The following is a 14,285-nucleotide window of genomic DNA, read 5'->3' on the forward strand; positions in this document are numbered from 1 at the left end:
GACATTTAAGAGGTGGAAATGGTGTCTTTGCAATAACTGTATATACATCTAGTATATATGGTGGTGTAATTAAACTTCTCTCCTAATAATAATAAAAAAATTATGACAGCCCAAAATATTGCTCATTTTCATGAATGCAGGATATTTTGAGGAAGGAGGGAGGAGAGGAGGATGGGGAAGGAGGAGGAGGAGGGGAGATCATTATGGAAAGGAACTCTCTCTCTCTCTCTCTCTCTCTCTCTCTCTCTCTCTCCTACCCCCTACTTGCCCCTCCCTCCTCTGTCAATGTCACTACCATAGCAGTCATCAGAGTCACTGTCACTTTGATTCACCCGCGCTCTACTTCCGCCTGGATCAGAGGAACTGCTTGACGCATCACGACACATGACATGTATTCTGAACAAAAGTGGAAAATGATCTGTGGCCTTCAGCAGGACGCGCGCTGAGACGAATGAGAGTGTGTACGGATGCCAGATGCCTCCACCATTTTTCTGAGTCAAGAACTGGCGGTATATTTGAAACATAGGGAGCGTAGAGTGTGATGATTATATATATGATCCCCGTACGGGTGGGGCGTGTGGTAGCGCACTTATATATACGATCGCTGTAATGTAAGGGTTAAGCTGCTGGAGAGCAAAATAAAGCCCTGGGTGAAAAAATACAAAACCTCCCAGCTGTGTTTTGCCTGTTTGGGCCGCTCAGGAGACTGTGTGTGGCCCGCGGCACATTGGCCCCTCAGTGCTCGCACACACCACACACAGATGCAAACCTTACCAGCAAAGGGTAAATACATTTTTTTCTACCAGCAGGTAACACGTTTGGACATTTGGCTCAAAACAACAGCCAGTATTATTTTTCCCGAAATAGAAAAGAGGAACCGAGTTAAATCAAAACAGTTCTTGTCTCTGAGTCGCCGCCGGATGATAGCCAATACCACGGTCCATTGGTGTGGTAGGCATCCATGTTCTTATGGGAAAACGGTACATGGGCGCTTGTCTCTGTGTTTTTCTGTTTTGTGAGGGAATAGAAATAGAAATAAAGAACAGGACAAAGGGACACACACACACACACACACACACACACACACACACACACACACACACACACACACACACACACACACACACACACACTCTGGGACAATGCCAAGCTTGAGGCTGCCTTCACTCTCCTGGCTCTGTCCTATATTCTGTGCTGTCCAAGTTATCAAAGCAAGAGTTAATTAAGCTGTATCTTCACTTGGATATTGGTGACAGGTGTGTGAGTAGGGGGGGGGGGGGGATTGGCAGGGACTTGTTTTTTGACATGTGAGTCCAGGTATTTGACAGTATTTTTGACAGACATTTGACAGTAGTAGTATTGTTTGACAGATATTTGAAGGTATTTTTTGACCAATAGGTGTCGGTATTTTTTTTACCTCTGTTGAAGTCTTAATAGTTAGTGTTTTTGACAGACATTTGACAGTAGTAGTATTGTTTGACAGATATTTGAAGGTATTTTTTGACCAATACGTGTCGGTATTTTTTTTCCCTTCCTTTCCCTTCCCTTCCCGTCCCTTCACTCACAACCGAGAGATCCCGGGCTTGATTCCCGGGCGGAGTGGAAAAATTTGGGCGGCTTTTCCGATACCCTACGCCCCTGTCCACCCAGCAGTGAATGGGTACCAGGTATTAATTGGGGGTTGTGTCCCGTCTCCTGGGATCTGTTCCCTTCTCCTATAATTCCTTCCCCTTCTGTCTCTCTCCGGCATATGACCACAGATGTTGCGCCCACTAAACCAAACTTTCCAACTTTGGGGAGTGCAGATGTGTCACGTGAGCGTCTCAGCTTTCCTTTAATGATGGCCCAGAGATTTTCTATGGGTGAGATGTCCGGAGAATTACCCGGCCAGTCATTAATCCACTCAATCCCGCAGTCATCAAGCCACTGTGTGACATCTGCAGCTGTGTGGCAGGAGGCTCCATCCTGCTGGAAGATCTGAGCCTGTGTCTTGTGAAAGCTGTCCTCCAGATGGTAATTTAAAAGCTCAAAATAAAACACTTTGTTCACAGTTGTGTTCTTCGGTAACACTACCAAGTCCCTAACACCATAATGAGAAAAACATCCCCACACCATTAAGCTGGGAGGGTGTGTTGTGGCCTTCTGTGTGTAGCGCGGCGGGTCGCTGGGGTCTGCTGAGCTGGGGCCACGGTGTGTCCTCCTGCACTCACACAAAAGGTGCTGATCACATCACTCCACAGCACTTTCCGCCAATTGTCGAGAGGCCAACCTCTCTACTCCTTGGCAAAAAGAAGCCTACTCTTCCTCAGCCGATCATTTAGGAGGGGCTTCTTCCACGGCCGATAACACCGGCGGTAGTTAAGGTCACGGTGCTGTACGGAGAGACACGTTACTAAGAAGGTTTTGTTCCTTTAATTCCTTTGCTGTCAGGCAAGGATTGCCTTCAGTCTGTTGCCTTAACACGTTTCTAGTTCTGCTGGACGTTTTCTTAGGCTTTCCGGGCTGCTTTTAGGAGCGGCAGCTGATCACTCTCCCAGCTCTGTAGCGGTGAATTAAGTTTTGCACTGTTCTCAGCTTCATTTCCTTCATGCCACAAATTTCCTTATTAGTGTGTCCAGCCTGGTAAAGGCCAATGACAGCCTCAACTGTTGTGGCATCACACCCACTCAGATTATTACCACACTTCACATGACACTCACTCACTTACTCACCAATGCCCAGAAATTTACTCACCTTGCCCCTAAAATTTACTCACTTGGGCCCCAAAACTTACTCACCAATGCACATATACTTACTCACTTGGGCCCATAAACTTACTCACTTGGGCCCATAAACTTACTCACTTGGGTCCATAAACTTACTCACTTGGGCCCATAAACTTACTCACTTGGGCCCATAAACTTACTCACTTGGGCCCATAAACTTACTCACTTGGACCCATATACTTACTCACTTGGGCCCATAAACTTACTCACTTGGGCCCATAAACTTACTCACTTGGGCCCATAAACTTACTCCCTTGGGTCCATAAACTTACTCACTTGGGTCCATAAACTTACTCCCTTGGGTCCATAAACTTACTCACTTGGGTCCATAAACTTACTCCCTTGGGCCCATAAACTTACTCACTTGGGCCAATAAACTTATACTCACTTGGGCCCATAAACTTACTCACTTGGGCCCATAAACTTATACTCACTTGGGCCCATAAACTTACTCCCTTGGGCCCATAAACTTACTCACTTGGGCCCATAAACTTACTTACTTGGGCCCATAAACTTACTTACTTGGGCCCATAAACTTACTCCCTTGGGCCCATAAACTTACTCACTTGGGCCCATATACTTACTCACTTGGGCCCATAAACTTATACTCACTTGGGCCCATATACTTACTCACTTGGGCCCATAAACTTACTCACTTGGGCCCATAAACTTACTCACTTGGGCCCATATACTTACTCACTTGGGCCAATAAACTTATAGTCACTTGGGCCAATAAACTTATACTCACTTGGGCCCATAAACTTACTCACTTGGGCCCATAAACTTACTCACCAAGAACATTTTGAGTAAGAATTTATTTTGACATAGGTATGTAGGTGAGTAAGGTTGTCTTATGTTCATCCTTCCTCTCAAACTGACTAAGTATCCCCAATGTTAGATCTTACTGTATATCTGTCTAGTTGTATATATCTCTCTCTCTCTCTCTCTCTCTCTCTCTCTCTCTCTCTCTCTCTCTCTCTCTCTCTCTCTCTCTGTGTGTGTGTGTCTGTCTGTCTGTCTCTGTCTCTGTCTCTCTCAGTCTCTGTCTCTATCTCTCTCTCAGTCTCTGTCTCTCTCTCAGTCTGTCTCTGTCTCTCTCTCAGTCTCTGTCTCTGTCTGTCTCTGTCTCTCTCTCAGTCTCTGTCTCTGTCTCTGTCTCTCTCTCAATCTCTGTCTCTCTCTCAGTCTCTGTCTCTGTCTGTCTCTCTTTTTGTTACTTTCTTTACTGTAAAAAAAAAAAAAATGAAGTCAATACTGACCTCCCTTGACCTCAGCAGCACAAATGTGAAAATTCTCAACTCCTGTCTTTTTAATTTTTTCTTTATTTTTGTTATATACTTCCTTTACTGTAAAAAAAAAAAATAATAATAATAATGAATACCTATACTGAGCCCTGCTGACCTCCCTTGACCCCCCGGCAGCACAAGTGTGAGTGTTACTGGGTCAACGTGCAGGGGGAGGAGCGTCAGTTTGGCAACATCACCGTTTCCTTCGCCAAGGCTCGCCAGGTCTGCCCGGACTTCATCGTGAGAACCCTCAAGATCAACTACATCACTGACGGAGGCAATTCTGGTGAGTGGAGGTGGAGGTGGTGATGGTGGTGGAGGGGGTGGAGATGTTGGCAGAAGCTGGAGGTATAGGAAGGGAAAGGAAGGGAAGGCAAGGGAGAGGCTTTGGTATGTAGGGAAAGGAAGGGAAGGGAGGGCTGTTGATATGTAAGGAAGGGAAGGGAGGGGTCTTGATAGGTAAGGAAGGGAAGGGAAGGGAAGAGAAGGCAAGGGAGGGCTGTTGATAATATGTAAGGAAGGGATGGGAGGGTTCTTAATAGGTAAGGAAGGAAAGGGAGGGGTGTTTGCAAGTAAAGAAGGGAAGGGAAGAGAAGGCAAGGGAGGGCTGTTGATATGTAAGGAAGGGAAGGGAAGGCTGTTGATATGTAAGGAAGGGAAGGGAGGGCTGTTGATATGTATGGAAGGGAAGGGAGGGGTCTTGATAGATAAGGGTGTTTGCAAGTAAGGAAGGGAAGGGAAGAGAAGGCAAGGGAGGGCTGTTGATATGTAAGGAAGGGAAGGGAGGGGTCTTGATAGGTAAGGAAGGGAAGGGAGGGGTGTTTGCAAGGATTTTAGTAAGGCCTTCGATAAGGTACCTCACCAGAGATTGTTAAATAAAGTCAGGGCTCATGGGATAAGAGGGAAGGTATTTGATTGGATTAAGGCGTGGATTAGCGACAGGAAACAGAGGGTTTCCATTAACGGTAAAAAATCCGAATGGGGTAATGTTACCAGTGGGGTTCCCCAAGGTTCAGTTTTAGGCCCGCTTCTATTCATTATCTACATCAATGACATAGACAATGGGATAACTAGTGACATAGGTAAATTTGCAGATGACACCAAAATAGGACGCACTATTAGGACAGGGGAGGATGCTAGAGCACTGCAGGAGGATCTCAACAAACTGTCAGCTTGGTCAGAGAAATGGCAGATGAATTTTAACATCACCAAGTGTAGCGTGCTTAGTGTAGGAACACGCAACCCATTACATGGCTATAGTTAAGACTCCACAGCGATAGGCAGGTCTGAGTGTGAAAGGGATTTGGGAGTGTTAGTGAACTCTGACCTAAAACTAAGGAAGCAATGTATTAGTGCGAGGAATAGGGCTAACAGGGTATTAGGCTTTATTAACAGGACGGTAACCAACAGGAGTGCAGAGGTCATCCTCAGACTATTTAGCGTTAGTTAGGCTACACTTAGATTATGCTGTCCAGTTTTGGTGCCCACACTACAGAATGGACATCAACTTGGTAGAATCAGTTCAGAGGAGGATGACCAAGATGATTCAGGGGCTGAGGAACCTCCCATATCAAAATAGGCTGAAACATCTATACTTACATTCACTAGAGAGACGAAGAGTGCGGGGAGATCTGATAGAAGCATTCAAATGGGTCAAGGGTTACAACAAAGGCATTATAAGTATAAATGGCAGATGGAGTTCAATGTAGGGAAGTGCAGTATTCTGAGTGTAGGTAGGAACAACCCCTCACATAACTATTGCTTAAATGACACTCTCATAAGCAGGTCTGGGTGCAAGAGGGATTTAGGGGTCTTAGTGAGCTCTGATCTCCGTCCAAGGGCACAATGCATTCAAGCTAGAAATCGAGCTAATAGGGTACTGGGATTTATTTCAAGGAGCGTAAGCAACAGAAGCCCCGAAGTCTTCCTCAAACTATATTTAGCATTAGTTAGACCTCATCTTGACTATGCGGTTCAGTTCTGGTCACCTTACTATAGAATGGATATCAAAATGTTAGAATCGGTGCAGAGGAGGATGACGAAGATGATTCAGGGGTTGAGAAACTTGCCATACGAGGAAAGACTCAAACAGTTAAACTTGCATTCTCTAGAAAGGCGAAGGGTGCGTGGAGACATGATCGAGGTTTATAAATGGATGAAGGGCTTTAATAAGGGAGACATTCATAAGGTTTTGTTGGTAAGAGAACCGGGTAGGACACGAAGTAACGGGTTTAAACTGGATAAATTCAGATTCAACAGGGACATAGGCAAAAATTGGTTTACTAACAGGGTGGTGGATGAGTGGAATAGGCTTAGCAGTCATGTGGTGAGTGCCAATACAATTGTCACATTCAAAAATAGACTAGATAAATTCATGGACAGCGATATTAGGTGGGGTTAGATACATGGGAGCTTAGGGTCAAAGGAGCTGCCTCGTACAGGCCTACCGGCCTCTTGTAGACTCCTGCGTTCTTATGTTCTTATGTTCTTATAAGTAAAGTACTGAGAATTAGCCAACAGCAGGATAGAACTTGCAGTAATGGTTAGAAAAGTATAGATTTAGGAGAGATATAGGCAAGCATTGGTTTAGTAATAGGGTGGTGGGGGAATGGAATAGACTCAGCAATCACATAGTTAGTGCAGGGACAATAGCTTGTTTTAAGAGTAGACTGGATCGCTACATGGACGAGGATGACAGGTGGCAGTGAGGTGTGGGTGCAGTAAGGTGACGGGGTACTGGATGTGTGCCTAGTACCGCCGGTATAACGAGGATCAAGCCTCTACCTGTAACCCCTGTAACTACACCTCACCCATCGTGAGTAGTGGGGAGGATTCTGGAGCTGCCCTGTGTAGGCCACCCGGCCTCTTGCAGTTTCCCTATGTTCTTATGTTCTTATGTTTAAGTAAGGAAGGGAAGGGAAGAAAAGGCAGAGGAGGGCTGTTGATATGTAAGGAAGGCAAGGGAGGGGTCTTGATAGGTAAGGAAGGGAAGGGAGGGGTGTTTGCAAGTAAGGAAGGGAAGGGAAGGGAGGGGTGTTTGCAAGTAAGGAAGGGAAGGGAAGGGAGGGCTGTTGATATGTAAGGAAGGGAAGGGAGGGGTCTTGATAGGTAAGGAAGGGAAGGGAAGGGTATTTGCAAGTAAGGAAGGGAAGGGAAGAGAAGGCAAGGGAGGGCTGTTGATATGTAAGGAAGGGAAGGGAGGGCTCTTGATAGGTAAGGAAGGGAAGGGAGGGGTCTTGATAGGTAAGGAAGGGAAGGGAAGGGTATTTGCAAGTAAGGAAGGGAAGGGAAGAGAAGGGAGGGTGTTTGCAAGTAAGGAAGGAAGGAAGGGAGGGGTGTTGATATGTAAGGAAGGGAAGGGATGGGTGTTGATTGGTTAGGAAGGGAAGGGAGGGGTGTGGTCTGGTAAGGAAGGGAAGGGAAGGGAAGGGAGGGGTGTTTGCAAGTACGGAAGGGAAGGGAAGGGAGGGCTGTTGATATATAAGGAAGGGAAGGGAGGGGTGTTTGCAAGTATGGAAGGGAAGGGAAGGGAGGGCTGTGGTTAGGTAAGGAAGGAAGGAGGGCTCTTGATAGGTAAGGAAGGAAAGGGAGGGGTGTTTGCAAGTAAGGAAGGGAAGGGAAGGGAGGGCTGTTGATATTTAAGGAAGGGAAGGGAGGGGTGTTTGCAAGTATGGAAGGGAAGGGAAGGGAGGGCTGTTGATATGTAAGGAAGGGAAGGGAGGGCTCTTGATAGGTAAGGAAGGGAAGGGAGGGGTGTTTGCAAGTAAGGAAGGGAAGGGAAGGGAGGGCTGTTGATATGTAAGGAAGGGAAGGGAGGGTTCTTAATAGGTAAGGAAGGAAAGGGAGAGGTGTTTGTAAGTAAGGAAGGGAAGGGAAGGGAGGGCTGTTGATATGTAAGGAAGGGAAGGGAGGGCTCTTGATAGGTAAGGAAGGGAAGGGAGGGGTGTTTGCAAGTAAGGAAGGGAGGGCTGTTGATATGTAAGGAAGGGAAGGGAATGGTGTTTGCAAGTAAGGAAGGGAAGGGAAGGGAGGGCTCTTGATAGGTAAGGAAGGAAAGGGAGGGGTGTTTGCAAGTAAGGGAGGGCTGTTGATATGTAAGGAAGGGAAGGGAGGGGTCTTGATAGGTAAGGAAGGGAAGGGAGGGGTGTTTGCAAGTAAGGAAGGGAAGGGACGGGACGGGTGTTTGCAAGTAAGGAAGGGAAGGGAAGGGAAGGGTGTTTGCAAGTAAGGAAGGGAAGGGAAGGGAAGGGTGTTTGCAAGTAAGGAAGGGAAGGGAAGGGAGGGCTGTTGATATGTAAGGAAGGGAAGGGAGGGCTGTTGATATGTAAGAAAGGGAAGGGAAGGGTGTTTGCAAGTAAGGAAGGGAAGGGAAGGGAGGGCTGTTGATATGTAAGGAAGGGAAGGGAAGGGTATTTTATAGTAAGGAAGGGAAGGAAGGAGGTTCTTTATAGGTAAGGTAGGGCAGGGAGGGTTCTTATTAGGTAAGGAAGGAAAGGGAGTGGTGTTTGAAAGTAAGGAAGGGAAGGGAAGGGAAGGGAGGTCTGTTGATATGTAAGGAAGGGAAGGGAGGGCTCTTGATAGGTAAGGAAGGGAAGGGAAGGGTGTTTGCAAGTAAGGAAGAGAAGGGAAGGGAGGGCTGTTGATATGTAAGGAAGGGAAGGGAAGGGAAGGGAAGGGAGTTCTGTTGATATGTAAGGAAGGGATGGGAAGGGTGTTTGCAAGTAAGGAAGGGAAGGGAAGGGAGGGCTGTTGATATGTAAGGAAGAAAAGGGAGGGGTGTTGATTTGTAAGGAAGGGAAGGGAGGGCTGTTGATTTGTAAGGAAGGGAAGGGAGGGCTGTTGATTTGTAAGGAAGGGAAGGGAGGGCTCTTGATAGGTAAGAAAGGAAAGGGAGGGGTGTTTGCAAGTAAGGAAGGGAAGGGAAGGGAGGGCTGTTGATATGTAAGGAAGGGAAGGGAAGGGTGTTTGCAAGTAAGGAAGGGAAGGGAAGGGAGGGCTGTTGATATGTAAGGAAGGGAAGGGAAGGGTGTTTGCAAGTAAGGAAGGGAAGGGAAGGGAGGGCTGTTGATATGTAAGGAAGGGAAGGGAAGGGAGGGCTGTTGATATGTAAGGAAGGGAAGGGAAGGAAGTGCTGTTGATATGTACGGAAGGGAAGGGAGGGGTGTTTGCAAGAAAGGAAGGAAGGAAGGAGGGCTGTTGATATGTAAGGAAGGGAAGGGAGGGTTTTGATAGTTAAGTAATAAATGGGATGGGTGTTTGCAAGTAAGGAAGGGAAGGGAAGGGAGGGCTGTTGATATGTAAGGAAGGGAAGGGAGGGGTCTTGATAGGTAAGGAAGGGAAGGGAAGGCTATTTACACGTAAGGAAGGGAAGGGAATGGAGGGCTGTTGATATGTAAGGAAGGAAGGAAGGGTGTTTGCAAGTAAGGAAGGAAGGAAGGAGGGCTGTTGATATGTAAGGAAGGGAAGGGAGGGCTGTTGATATGTAAGGAAGGTAAGGGAGGAGTCTTGATAGGTAAGGAAGGGAAGGGAAGGGTGTTTGCAAGTAAGGAAGGGAAGGGAAGGGAGGGCTGTTGATATGTAAGGAAGGGAAGGGAAGGGTGTTTGCAAGTAAGGAAGGGAAGGGAAGGGAGGGCTGTTGATATGTAAGGAAGGGAAGGGAGGGCTGTTGATATGTAAGGAAGGGAAGGGAGGGCTGTTGATATGTAAGGAAGGGAAGGGAAGGGTGTTTGCAAGTAAGGAAGGGAAGGGAAGGGAGGGCTGTTGATATGTAAGGAAGGGAAGGGAGGGGTCTTGATAGGTAAGGAAGAAAAGGGAAGGGTGTCTGCAAGTAAGGAAGGGAAGGGAAGGGAGGGCTGTTGATATGTAAGGAAGGGAAGGGAGGGGTCTTGATAGGTAAGGAAGGGAAGGGAAGGGTGTTTGCAAGTAAGGAAGGGAAGGGAAGGGAGGGCTGTTGATATGTAAGGAAGGGAAGGGAAGGGTGTTTGCAAGTAAGGAAGGGAAGGGAAGGGTGTTTGCAAGTAAGGAAGGGAAGGGAAGGGAGGGCTGTTGATATGTAAGGAAGGGAAGGGAGGGGTCTTGATAGGTAAGGAAGGGAAGGGAAGGGTGTTTGCAAGTAAGGAAGGGAAGGGAAGGGAGGGCTGTTGATAGGTAAGGAAGGGAAGGGAGGGGTCTTGATAGGTAAGGAAGGGAAGGGAAGGGTGTTTGCAAGTAAGGAAGGGAAGGGAAGGGAGGGCTCTTGATATGTAAGGAAGGGAAGGGAGGGGTCTTGATAGGTAAGGAAGGGAAGGGAAGGGTGTTTGCAAGTAAGGAAGGGAAGGGAAGGGAGGGCTCTTGATAGGTAAGGAAGGGAAGGGAGGGGTCTTGATAGGTAAGGAAGAGAAGGGAGGGGTCTTGATATGTAAGGAAGGGAAGGGAGGGCTGTTGATATGTAAGGAAGGGAAGGGAAGGGAAGGAAAGAGAAAGTAAACAACATTTTTATCATTCTTTTCAGTCCATTTCAATCACTTTAATATTTCTTTTTTTTCACTTGGTCACTTCTCAGCCCTGACACACACACACATCCCACCCTCCATCACAGAGGAGCGCACCATCTGCCAGTTCCATTACGTGCTGTGGCCTGACCATGGGGTGCCAGAGACGGTGCGGCCCCTCCTGGACATGGTGCGGCTGGTGCGAGACTACCAGGCCTCCGAGACCCTGCCTGTCCTGGTCCACTGCTCGGCGGGGTGCGGGAGAACGGGAACCATCTGTGCCATTGTGGGGGCTCCTCAGGGCTGGGGTCAGTAGGGGGGCGGGGTATAATTATGTATGGTTATGTATTGTTATATATGGTTAAGTTAGGTTAGCTGGAGTCAGTATGGGGGGATGTTTTGTTGATGTATGGTTATGTATGGTTAAGTTAGGTTAGCTGGAGTCAGTGTGGGGAGATGTTTTGTTGATGTATGGTTGTGTATGGTTAAGTTAGGTTAGCTGGAGTCAGTATGGGGGGATGTTTTGTTGATGTATGGTTATGTATGGTTAAGTTAGGTTAGCTGGAGTCAGTATGGGGGGATGTTTTGTTGATGTATGGTTATATATGGTTAAGTTAGGTTAGCTGGAGTCAGTACAGGGGATGTTTTGTTGATGTATGGTTATGTATGGTTAAGTTAGGTTAGCTGGAGTCAGTATGGGGGGATGTTTTGTTGATGTATGGTTATGTATGGTTAAGTTAGGTTAGCTGGAGTCAGTATGGGGGGATGTTTTGTTGATGTATGGTTATGTATGGTTAAGTTAGGTTAGCTGGAGTCAGTATGGGGAGATGTTTTGTTGATGTATGGTTATGTATGGTTAAGTTAGGTTAGCTGGTCAGTATGGGGGGATGTTTTGTTGATGTATGGTTATGTATAGTTAAGTAAGGTTAGTTCTTCTCCTCCTCCTCCTCCTTCTCCTCCTTCTTCTCCTCTTCCTCCTCCTCCTCCTCCTTCTTCTCCTCTTCCTCCTCCTCCTCCTCCTCCTCCTCCTTGCACTTTTAACCTTGCTATACCTCTATTTTTATTATTATTATTATTATTATTATTATTATTATTATTATTATTATTATTATTATTTTTATTGGCAATGGTGATCAAGGCTCTCTCCTCCTCCCCTCCTCCTCTTCTTCTTCCTCCTCCTCCTCCTCCTCCTCCTCCTACTACTACTACTACTACTACTACTACTACTACTACTACTACCAGAGCTGGGACTACCGATTGACATTTGGGATCGGTACTACCGGCGGTAGATTACTGCTACCGATACCGATCATTCGGTATTTTGAAGAAACTACCGAATACCGCTACCGATCGCATGATTGGCAGTCAATCGGTATCGGTAGATTGAAAAGCCTTGGACTTTTTGTTAAGACTTAGAGAAAGCGACCCGGCAAATGAAACGGACAAGTTTCAACGTCGAAAGCGCATCTATGGGAAGCAGTTAGCAGGAAATTCCAGGTATTACTTTGACGTCATCACGCTTAGCCAATCACCGGCCGTTCTGGGCGTTCTCAGCCAATCAGAGGCAGCCACGACCTAGCAGATTCTCGCTCCGCCAAAAAGTTTTGGCGGGAGCCCCACTCTTGTTTGGCCTGCCGCTTGAGTAGCCTACACCTACGCTCTAGCTCCTACGCTCTCGACAACGTGCTCAGCCTCATCGCCTAGTGTTTTAAGTGGCAGTTCAAGACATTCCTCAAGGAGGACCTCAAGAAGGGCGCCGACACCGACCTGGAGTAGGAGGCTCAAGACTGCTTCAGTTGTAATTTTTTTTTGTGTTGGGAAGAAATTTATTTTGTGAAAGTTAATAAATAATGCTGTATTGTCTAGTTTGTTTAAATTTAACTTTTTTTCAGTTTGATGTTTATTTTTTGAGGGAGAAATTCATTTATTAAATAAGTTATGTATTTTTGAACTTAAAAAAGGTATTAAAAGACTCTAATTTACTTCTATTCTTAAGTTAACCGAAATAAGAGAGAAATAACTTAAAAAGTGTGTTATGGGCCTTTAAAAGCATTTTTTTATTATATAATTATAGAGTTTTTTAATCTACCGATACCGAATCTATACCGATCGGTAGATTTCTGAAAAATCTACCGATACCGATTGGACGCGGCTCGCTACCGACTACCGATACCGGTGGTAGATTTTTTCTACAGAATCCCAGCTCTGACTACTACTACTACTACTACTACCTCTACTACTACTACCTCTACTACTACTACTACTACTACTACTACTACTACTACCTCTACTATTACTACTACTCCTACTACTACTACTACTACTACTACTGCTACTACTTCTTCATCATCTTCCTTTTCTTTTTCATCTCCTCCTCCTCCTTTACCATTTTCCTCATGTTTCTCCTAATCCTCCTCTTCCCCCCATGACAGCGGCTGACCGAGAACCTCAACCTCTTTGGGCAGGTGAAGGAGATGCGTCGGCAGCCATGGTACAGACACGGGAGCAGTACATCCTCCTGCACCGGGCTGTCCGAGAGCTGTTCAAAGAGAGGCTCAAGGTGATCGCCGCGCACCCCTACGAGAACATCCCCACAGACAGCAAGCCACTCATCCTAAGGGAGAAGGAGAACGACTGTGAGGAGCTGCACCTTAGGCCAGAAAAACAGGGTAAGCTTACTATTATTATTATTATCATTTATTTATTTTCCTCCTTTTCATTCTATAGTTCGGCATTCAGCGACACCCATTCTCTTTCCAGACAAGAGTGCCAAGCCAGTGCCAGCCTCCACCACGGCCCCCAGCGTCGCCGCCACCCAGACTGACTCCCTTACCTGCTACACTCACATGAAAGGTAAGACACTGCCAGGCATGTCATGGTGTTCGAACTGACCTCAAGGGAATGGCCAAGGAAGGGTGGGCTTGTAACATTGCTGGAACTGACCTCAAGGGAATGGCCGAGGAAGGGAGGGCTTGTAACATTGCTGGAACTGACCTCAAGGGAATGGCCGAGGAAGGGAGGGCTTGTAACATTGCTGGAACTGACCTCAAGGGAATGGCCGAGGAAGGGAGGGCTTGTAACATTGCTGGAACTGACCTCAAGGGAATGGCCAAGGAAGGGTGGGCTTGTAACATTGCTGGAACTGACCTCAAGGGAATGGCCAAGGAAGGGTGGGCTTGTAACATTGCTGGAACTGACCTCAAGGGAATGGCCAAGGAAGGGAGGGCTTGTAACATTGCTGGAACTGACCTCAAGGGAATATGTCTTTTCCTCCCATACCATAAGCTCCCCATCCTTGCCTCCCTACCCCTTCCTCCCCTGCCATAAGCTCCCCACCCCTGTAATATTGCTGGAACTGACCTCAAGGGAATATATCTTTTCCTCCCATACCATAAGCTCCCCATCCTTGCCTCCCTACCCCTTCCTCCCCTGCCATAAGCTCCCCACCCCTGTAATATTGCTGGAACTTATCGTATCGGAAGGGAGGGTTTGTCATGCTAGCCAGTAAGTTTGACAGCATAAGGATGTGTTTGTATAGGCAGTGATGTTTTTATGTTCCTATGTTGATGTTGATGTTCTTATGTCGATGTTTTTCTCCCCCCGGCAAGACTTCCCCGAGTTCTCCTCCCCGACGGCAACGCTTGACTGGCTGGGCTCCACCGTTCCTCCCCGGCACATGAAGTACACAAAACCTCAGCAATCCTCTCCTTCCTCGGCCAGCCACACCCCCTGCCAGGCCTCCCCCAGCCACCAGACACCCCTGC

The 14,285-nt window shown here is 47.0% G+C and overlaps 2 protein-coding genes across 7 annotated transcripts in view; both read left to right on the forward strand.

The window, feature by feature from the left end:
• The window catches only part of LOC127001088 (tyrosine-protein phosphatase non-receptor type 22-like), a 95,579-nt gene that overhangs the window by 48,471 nt on the left and 32,823 nt on the right, over positions 1–14,285 (forward strand). The gene's annotated exons all lie outside the window — the stretch shown is intronic.
• Positions 1–14,285, forward strand: part of LOC127001087 (tyrosine-protein phosphatase non-receptor type 12-like) — a 32,622-nt gene that overhangs the window by 17,688 nt on the left and 649 nt on the right. The window contains exons 4-8 of one of the 3 annotated variants that reach the window (XM_050865258.1): positions 4,187–4,337; positions 10,593–10,829; positions 12,954–13,190; positions 13,282–13,374; positions 14,130–14,285. The exon at positions 14,130–14,285 is cut by the window's right edge and continues 649 nt beyond it. In XM_050865258.1, coding sequence (XP_050721215.1) covers positions 4,187–4,337; positions 10,593–10,829; positions 12,954–13,190; positions 13,282–13,374; positions 14,130–14,285 — 874 coding nt within the window. The remainder of the gene's footprint in view (positions 1–4,186; positions 4,338–10,592; positions 10,830–12,953; positions 13,191–13,281; positions 13,375–14,129) is intronic. The other 2 variants (XM_050865259.1, XM_050865260.1) reach the window with 2 other exon arrangements.

The sequence above is a fragment of the Eriocheir sinensis genome, chromosome 20 (genome assembly GCF_024679095.1).
Source record: "Eriocheir sinensis breed Jianghai 21 chromosome 20, ASM2467909v1, whole genome shotgun sequence".
In the NCBI taxonomy this organism is placed as follows: Eukaryota; Metazoa; Arthropoda; class Malacostraca; order Decapoda; family Varunidae; genus Eriocheir; species Eriocheir sinensis.